The sequence below is a fragment of the Pinus tabuliformis genome, chromosome 4_1 (assembly GCF_031772625.1).
Source record: "Pinus tabuliformis cultivar Carrire ecotype Pingquan chromosome 4_1, CPIR1, whole genome shotgun sequence".
NCBI classification, from domain to species: domain Eukaryota; kingdom Viridiplantae; phylum Streptophyta; class Pinopsida; order Pinales; family Pinaceae; genus Pinus; species Pinus tabuliformis.
This window is the reverse complement of record NC_142303.1, coordinates 970,724,510-970,734,180: the sequence shown is the minus strand read 5'-3', so window position 1 is coordinate 970,734,180 and position 9,671 is coordinate 970,724,510. Positions and strand designations below refer to the sequence as shown.

The 9,671-nt window shown below is 34.7% G+C and overlaps 1 protein-coding gene across 1 annotated transcript; it reads left to right on the top strand.

Moving 5' to 3' along the window:
- Positions 1 to 326: 326 nt before the first annotated feature.
- On the top strand, positions 327 to 8,077 carry LOC149179373 (transcription factor LRL2-like). The gene is made up of 3 exons (XM_089422442.1): positions 327 to 437; positions 7,554 to 7,607; positions 7,715 to 8,077. Exons 1-3 carry the CDS (start codon positions 327 to 329, stop codon positions 8,075 to 8,077), a joined length of 528 nt encoding a protein of 175 aa, XP_089278568.1.
- The last annotated feature ends 1,594 nt before the right edge of the window (positions 8,078 to 9,671 follow it).

Here is a 9,671-nt window from a genome sequence, read left to right as displayed (position 1 = left end):
GCTTGTGGTACAGAAGCTCCGTAATAAGAGAACTCTCTTGGGTAGCTTTCGATACAGAAGCTCTGTAAGAAGAGAACTGTCTTCGGTAGCTTGTAATACAGAAGCTCTGTAGGAAGAGAAGTCTCTTGGGTAGCTTATAATACACAAGCTCCGTAAGAAGAGAACTCTCTCCGGTAGCTTCTGATACAAAAGCTCTGTAAGTCTCTCGGGTAGCTTCTGATACAGAAGGTCTGCAAGCTCTGTAAGTCTCTCGGGTAGCTTCTGATACAGAAGCTCTGCATGTCTATCGCTGGAAAGTACAGCATATCGGAAATCATTTGCAAGACATGGGTGATGTTGACGGGTCAACTGGTGGAGAAGCTTTGAATGGTGCTCTAAGGATCCGTGTAATGGCTGGTCGAGGTCAAGCTACGGATCCTCACAGTGTAGCTGAACGGGTGAGAAAAGTAGTCTGAAACTCCTCCTCTGTTTCAAATCTTTTAGTCTCGAGACGGTTTTGACTTATTTTTTTTTAATTATCTGGCAGCAACGGAGAGAGAATTGCACAAAATTTGAAAGCTTTGCATGAGCTTGTTCCAAATGCTAATAAGGTACAGTAAAAGAGGCATTCCTAAATGAGGTATTAATTTAGTGATTGACTTTTCAAGTAATAGAATAGCAAATCGGTGATGCTAAGACATACCTTGATAGTTGTTAATTCTTAATGTAATTCCTACCTTATTTCTAAATGAACAATGTGGCTTCTACTATTAGGCTCATGTTTTCAGAACTAAAGAAAGAAAGAAAATAAAATATATATATATATATATATATATATATATATATATTAATAACGAAAATAATATATATATAAATTGAAAAGAGATAAAGAAAGAAAGTTCATGACACTTCAAAGAAAATGATATATATAAATTGAAGGAGGTAATTATTCGCCATAATCCTATGGGATCACATAGTCCTGTGGATCAAATGGCAACCCACTCATGCCCAGAGATGAAGACAGTGTTAGAAAACTAATAAACTTAAACAACGATTCTGCATGCGGAAAGAACTGAAAAGAATCACTGAAACTCAATTCCCAGGGATATGAGTTACCTCCAGCCATTGGTGATGTTTGATGAAGGCCACAGTCCACTTGCATGCTACGTCTTCAGCACTTCAGCTTCAATCCAAGCAAAAGAAAAAGAACACAAGAATTCTGAAGGCACTTCCGAGCTCTGCTATCTCAGCTAGATGGTGTAGAACTGAAGGGGGTTGAGATATGAGCTTGGGGACCAACAGATGAACATATAGCTAAGCTTCCATCAAGCTTCTAAAAGCTATGTGTTAGAAAAACCACAAATCAAGGTAGAGATCAAATCAAAGTGATGGACCACTTTAGTAGCTCCCAATTATAAATTTAGTAATTGCAATTGATTTTCTTAACTTAAGGAAACTACTGCAGTTGGTTTCCATAAGTTAAGAAAAGCTGCAATTCCATAAATCAAGATAGCTTTTGTGTAAATCAATGGAGCTTAACATTCTCCCACTTGGTCCATACTTCCAAACTTAATGTCTCAAAAACCATTGACAACCTTTATTAAGTAATAGATACATGAATCATGGCGATAAGTCCTCTTATGACGAGTATTATCTTCCATGTATTACTATGCATCTATTCTTATTATAATTTATGTGGCAATAATATCTTAATGAATAAACCCTATGTTTATTCTTGGTCCTTCTTAAATGAATTTTCTCAAATCAACTTAAGGTGCACATAAATATGAGAAAAAACATCACAATAATTAAGAATTTCATTAACATTGTCCATACAACGAAAAAACTGCATAATGGAACCAAGTCCCATATTCAATACATGATCCTTGAATTTAAACGGTGGCATGCCCTTAGTCAAAGGATCATTGATCATTAACTCAGTGCTGACGTGCTCAGTGACCACTTTATTTTCTTTAACACGTTCCCTTATAGCTAAAAACTTAATGTCGATGTGTTTATTTCGACTCCCACTTTTTTTTTTTTTTTTAGCCATAAAACGAGCAGCTGAATTATCACAATATATTCTCAATGGCTTAGAGATAGAATCCATAATTCTAAGCCCAGAAATGAAATTCTTAAGCCATACACCATGTAAAGCAGCCTCAAACGGGATATACATAAGCATGTAGTCTTTGGTCCCTTGAAGGTACCTCATTACTTTCTTTGCAGCTCTCCAGTGGTCTAAACCTGGATCACTCTGACATCGTCCCAACATTCCTACATTAGGCTTCCAACAGCAGAAGCATATGGAATGTTCTTCATTTTTTCCCTTTCTAAGTCGTTCTTCGGGCATTGGTTCAAATTGAACCTATCACCCTTCACAATGGGAGCTACACTTGGTGAACAATCCTTCATCTGAAATCTCTCTAAAATTTTATTAATATAGGTTTCCTGGGACAGACCCAAGATGCCTTGAAATCTGTCTCTATGGATCTTAATGCCAATGACATAAGATGCTTCACCTATATCCTTCATATCAAAAATTTTAGAGAGGAATTGTCTCACCTCATGTAGCAAGCCCTTATCATTGGTTGCTAGCAAAAAGGTCATCCATATGTAAAACAAGAAAACAAATTTTACTCCCACTAACCTTCAGGTATATACATTGATCCATAATGTTTCCTACAAAACCAAAAGAAGAAATTACATTATGGAATTTCAAATACCATTGGGAGGATGCTTGTTTTAAACCATACAATGACTTCTTGAGCTTGCAAACCAATTGCTCACCATGACTAGAGGGGAATCAATGAAGATGTGTTATTCATGAAGAAGTGTTATCAATCATTAATGAAGAAGTGTTATTAATCATTAATGAAGAAGTGTTATTAATCATCATCTTTTAGTGCCAGTGTGAACATGCATTGAATCATATGTGACATTGTTTTGCAGTAAAGACCATTAGACAAAATACCATTCCCTACATAATCAGATTTATAGAATAGACTGAAAGATTTTTTCTGAAAATTTTAAGGAATATCCAAAAGGTACAAGCCTTGAAACTGAGATCAAGTTTCTAGAAAAACTTGGAACATAACAGGTCTTTTCTAACTCCAAAACAAAACCACTACTTAAAGTTAAATAACATGTTCCTATAGCTTCCACATGCGAGCCCATCTTGTTTCCTGATAAGATGCTTTGCTCACTTCCCACTGGCTTCCTTTGGTTTTGCAAACCTTTGCAAGGAATTCGAAATGTGAATTGTTGATCCAGAATCAATCCACCATGTGTTAATATTAACATTAACCATATCAGATTCACAACAAACAAACGAGATTACTTCCTCAAGTTCGGGAATGTCAGAACGAATTTCAGAGAAATTTGCAGGTTGTACTACTGCATCAAAATAAAGAATCACATGCTTATGTTGAGGCTTAATAAACTTTCATGTTTTACCAATGTAAAACATGCTAAAAAGAATTGAATCAAATGACATGAAAATTGCCTGTGGGCTAAATTTTCAATTCAAACAGATTCAATAAATCTTTATGAACTTTCATGTTTTACCAATGTAAAACATGCTAAAAAGAATTGAATCAAATGACATGAAAATTGCCTGTGGGCTAAATTTTCAATTCAAGCAGATTCAATAAAACTTTTATGAACTTTCATGTTTTACCAATGTAAAACATGCTAAAAAGAATTGAATCAAATGACATGAAAATTGCGTGTGGGCTAAATTTTCAATTCAAGCAGATTGAATAAAACTTTATGAACTTTCATTTTTTACCAATGTAAAACATGCTAAAAGAATTGAATCAAATGACATGAAAATTGCCTGTGGGCTAAATTTTCAATTCAAACAGATTCAATAAAACTTTATGATAAAACTTATTAATTCACAACTCCTGTGGGTAAGTTATGAAATTTTATCCTAATTAATCACATAAATATAATAAAAATTCCTATGGGATAAAATTTATTATATTCAGTGTAATTAATTACAATTTAATGTCTAAATAATCTTTATGTGATCTTGCCAATCAATATATAATTTTATTTAATTAAAGATGTTGTGGCTATTCTCTAATTAATTAAAATCATATGGATCACTAGACATTATTTTGTTGCATAAACAAAACTTAACCAGAGAGAAAAATAATGTTTACTGAAAGGAGTAAGTCAAGATGACATTTTAATAAACTCCATATAACTGTAATATTTTTCCAGCAAAATCAAATTTACATTCCTTAGTCTAACTGTCCCATAATTTATTTAAGACTAATTCTTAAATTAATTACAAAATGGGCTCTAAACAATTTGCAAACAAAACTGCAAATTTGAAATTTTATTTTATATATACATTATGGCCTTCTGTCTATCAAAAGGAACCTGCAGTCTACAACAAGTAAAACAAATGAGCACTGCATTGTCATAGACATGACCCAAAATCCATTCATGGGAGTATTGGAAATAAATAACAGCGTTGCATATCTGAGTTCCAATATTGGATATGCCAACCAATTGAAAAACAACCAATCACTATAATTCCTTTCAAAGTTACGGTATTGATTTATTGTTTGCAAACACTAGGTGCCATTACAACAGTATTCTGTCTCAGGGAATATGGACATTAATATAGATCCATTGAACTCTTAAATTTTATAGTCATTTGTATAAATTTTATAGGCAACATAACAACAGCATTCTGTAAATACCACTAGGTGTATTTACGACAAAATCCAGAGCAGATGAGAAAGTAGCCGAAGATAGGCACCCAGTACAAGGCACAAGAATCACTCAGGTAAATTCGTGCCAGAGCCACTATTACTTTTTCCAGAAGGTAATGTTATCCCTTGCCATGTCAAGGGCCAAGGCAAATCACCTAATTGAACCCTGCTCACGCAAGAGATTTCAGGATCTTACCTTTACATAGTTCAGGAAGGCGATTAACCCATATAATCTTGACAAATCGACAAGGGTAACTAAAGTAAACGTCGTTGTCACTAGTGTGCCTCTAATAGTTGCTACCTGAATGCTCCTTATTTTATTCAATATTATTCTCTTCCAGGAGGAAGTCAAAACGGTAGCTCAGCCTGAGATATCACTAACACCCTGAGGAATGAGATCTGAGCAATTAACACCCCTCTTATTTTTCCATCATAGGCAATTTCTTTAGGCAAACCCAACAACTTCGCCCTGATCATAAGTAATTCAGAAAACAAAGCAGTTACAAGTTAACTGGAGTGGAATCTTGAATGTCTGGCTTCCGTAAACAACTGTGCCTATTCAAAAATCTAAAATGCCGTTGTAAACAATTAGCCCTTGAATTCATATAACAATAGGCAAACCATGCATACCTGCATAATTTCATATCTGCATACTCGCAATTGAGTGCGAGACTTCCAAAAATAAAAGGGGAAAAATAAAAAATAAAAACCGCGATGGCAATCGCTCTTTAATTTTCTCGATAAAGAAAACAAGCTTTAGTTCGGTAGAATCCGGGTATCCTGTTACTGAAAATGGAGGTCATGAAATGGTTATGTAAATACCATATAAAACAAAAACCAACGTATCACAAATACGTGGCAAGGTAATGGTATGATTATATGAAAAGGAATATTGTTATAACCAAAACCATAATATATATTAATCCCCTCATTCACGTGGACATAACATATGGTAAAGTTTGGGATACGGTAGGCAAACTTTACAAACAAAATAACATGTTTATCATGTAATTCACGAGAGGCATTTTGACAAACATAATAACATGTTTATCATGCTGAGAAAAAAGAAAGCTCAGAAGCGCAGTCATAATCAATGGCCGCATTCATCCACATCCAAATCTTGACACATTAACTGATGAAATAACAGTGAACTAACCAAATGATGGTGAACTCATAGGGTTCTCTTGATCTCTAGTTTGATAGGAGCCTATCAATTTATGTTATCCTTCTGGTTTCTAAATCTTTAACAAATCACGTAAATAAACTCGTATCTTAAATCTCTTTCTTTTATGAATTTTTAACACCTGGTAATAAAAATGAATTTTTCCGCAAAGTGCGTGCTCTAACTATGCCACAAGCATAGGAGTTTAATTTGAGAAACAAATAAAGCCGTGGAAGCAATGATTAAAGGATGCAGATGAAAACAAGTTTAATATCCTTCGCCATAGCCTGTGAGATGCATGAGATTTCGGCTCGCAAGTTCTGACAAGACATCAAAAGCTTCCAACCATGTCATCTCCCGGACATATATCCAAATGTCCAATAATGAACAAACGCCGAACCTTCTACCTTTGGGAAATGCCCCCAAGCCAAAAAAAAAAAGCACGGTCTCTCTTTCTTACTGAGGATATCTATACTTGTCTTTAAACGACCAAAAAAAAATTCAGCTTTGTGATCTTTCGGAATAGTTTCAGATTTGGAAAGCTTTTCCTTTACAATTTTCCATTCTGGCGAGGGTTTACTGAATTGAAAATGTTAATTAAATTACAGGGCCCGGGTTGAATTCTAAGACTTAACTTAATGCCCGAATTGGCATTTCAAACGTTTCTGCAATCATTAAAATCCACGGCAAACCCAAATTGCAAAACAATAACGGTACAACAAATGACTAATTTATTTATTTGTGCTTTGTTCGATATGGTATACAAAAGCTACAACAGTAACAAGCGCTCAGACGTTTTCTTGGCCAACACACAGCAAGGCAGAGGTAAAAGTGCTCTGATACCAACTGTTAGAAAACTAATAAACTTAAACAGCGATTCTGCATGCGGAAAGAACTGAAAAGAATCACTGAAACTCAATGCCCAGGGATATGAGTTACCTCCAGCCATTGGTGATGTTTAATGAAGGCCACAGTCCACTTGCCTGCTACGTCTTCAGCACTTCAGCTTCAATCCAAGCAAAAGAAAAAGAACACAAGAATTCTGAAGGCACTTCCGAGCTCTGCTATCTCAGCTAGATGGTGTAGAACTGAAGGGGGTTGAGATATGAGCTTGGGGACCAACAGATGAACATATAGCTAAGCTTCCATCAAGCTTCTAAAAGCTATGTGTTAGAAAAACCACAAATCAAGGTAGAGATCAAATCAAAGTGATGGACCACTTTAGTAGCTCCCAATTATAAAATTAGTAATTGCAGTTGATTTTCTTAACTTAAGGAAACTACTGCAGTTGGTTTCCATAAGTTAAGAAAAGCTGTAATTCCATAAATCAAGATAGCTTTTGTGTAAATCAATGGAGCTTAACAAACAGTCCTTTAACCTATCTAGGTTTGTTAGTATTTGTCCGTTGTGTACTCATGTAATGTGTGAAATGCATTTTATATTTCAATCCATATGTGGAATGTTGTTGATCGATATGAATCCAAGGTACATATCGATTGCTAAATTTGCTAACGATTGCTAAATTTGCTGTTATATATGCATACGGACAGAGCATCGATGCTGGATGAAATAATTGAGTATGTCAAACTTTGGCAGATGCAAATAAAGGTTGTTCCCCAATCTCTTGCAAGATTGAATTTCTGCAGCCTATTATAAGCTCAGTGCTTGTTCTCTAAGCTCAGCTGTTCTGCAGTGTTGGCTCAGTTTGGCCTCTAACCCCGAATGTTGCAGCTGAGGTACATGCCTCATTGTTGATTTTTACTGGTACTAGTAATATAAATTACTAAAACGGCCCCGTGCGTTTTACTTTGTCGGCTGATGCTATCTTTTTTCGGTTTGCAAGGCATCAGCGGGTCTGCTTCAACCTGGTGGCTCGCTATTTAAGGAAGGCCGAGAGTTTGAGAACAGTATTCTGAAGTTCATGGAGAGGGATATGAATGGGGCTACGGAGTACTTGCAAAGTAAAGGGCTCTGTTTGATTCCAGTTGCACAGGTAACCACCATATCTAATGAAGGTCGAAACCCAGGGCTCGGATCATCTCGGGCTCCAAATTCTATTGACAGACGAAACACGGAAACTACCACTAGTTGTTCAGGTGTTCTTCGAATGGGATCTGTTGGATCTGGCAACGATTTACGTTCAAAGGGAAACAAAGCGATAAAGAAAGAAAATGAATTAATTCCGAAAATTATGGAAAAGGAATAGGGAAGGTATCCTAAGGCAATAAAACAATTTTACTAAATATGGAATTTACTAAATATGGAATTAATCGCTATTTTCATTCTCTTACATTTTGTTTCCATTTTAACCGGAGCCCTTCCATAAATGGAATGTACCCTGGCAGTCAGATATGAAATTACCGTGGGTTGGAACAGCCCGTATGGAGTTTTGGCAATGTTGATTTTGGCTGTGATTTAAACACCAGTTAGCTGGTTGTTGGCAATCTGAATTCCATGCAAATAACATAGTAAAACCCATTTCTATAAAAAGGATTTAATATTATTATATGCAGCCCATTTTAGATTACAGGTAGTTTATTTATCTTCACATTCCATATATTTATATGATTATTTCAGTTAGTTGAATCATTTTTAAAATGAACTTGTAGTAGGAAGAGATTGGAATGTCTCGGTTATGGGAGTCATATTAAAAGCGAACTTGCAGTAGGTCATTGTATACGATATTTGTGAAAGCGGATAGAGTTGAGTGAACAAAGAATGGTTTTTAAACTGTTATATTTTATGTTTTACAAATGTTTCATGAGGCTAAATGTTGTTGTGATGCATAACATCAGTGTTATAGTTAATACATACTTATGGTTTTTAAATTTGGTATGAGGTTTGGTAACTTTTCAAACATTTTGATATACTCAACACATACTTATGGTTTTTAAATTTGATATGAGGTTTACTTAACATTTTGAAAGAGAATAAATAAATAAATAAACAAACAAACAAACAAACATATATAGTTTAAATTTTAATATTGTACTGTTAACTAACCTTTGGGAATTGTATTGTATGATATGTAATTAATTTTATATTGTGTTTTTACTGTTAATAAGTTACCGAGACATAATTGTCTCATAGCTAAATTACACACGTATAAATAAGTAATTTTATCATTAATATGAGGTTTTTCATTGTGTTCTTTTATTGTGCAGTTTATTTGGGCTTCTACACTGGTATTAGAGCCTGGTTGAATTACTCATAAACTCCATGTATTTTAAGTCTATGTTGTATAGGATATGGGGAGCGTGAAGACTTTGAAGGTAAAGGAGATGCGGAGTGTGAAGACTTTGAAGCTAGAGTGCAATAGAAGATTAATCCAATGGAACAATGCAGTGGGATGCCCAAACTATTGACTCTCTCTCAGTTTCATATATTTTAGTCATAATGAAAGACGATTGGAGAAATTGAGTGGCATAATTTTATTTATTTTTACATATCCTTAGAATTTAGAATACAAATTTCCAATACTGAGTCAAAAGGGAGGCCTTATTTTCTTTTACTGCATCAAAAGGGAGTTTACTTACACTGAAATTTCTGAAAGATATTGTTTGCATTTACGGGAGTAAACAAGAGTTTAATCACAGTAACATTTTTTAAGGATAGTATGAATAGAAATTTGCTTAATATTGTTAGATATATGATGTTTTTTAAGAATGTTAAGTTGATGTTTTGGGGGAAGAAGTGCTTTGTGCAACTTATATTTGCAATCGTTTCCCTCCTTTTCCCATCAATAATAAATCTCCTTATGAAATGTGGTAGAATCATTTTCCTGTTGTTCAACATTTTAG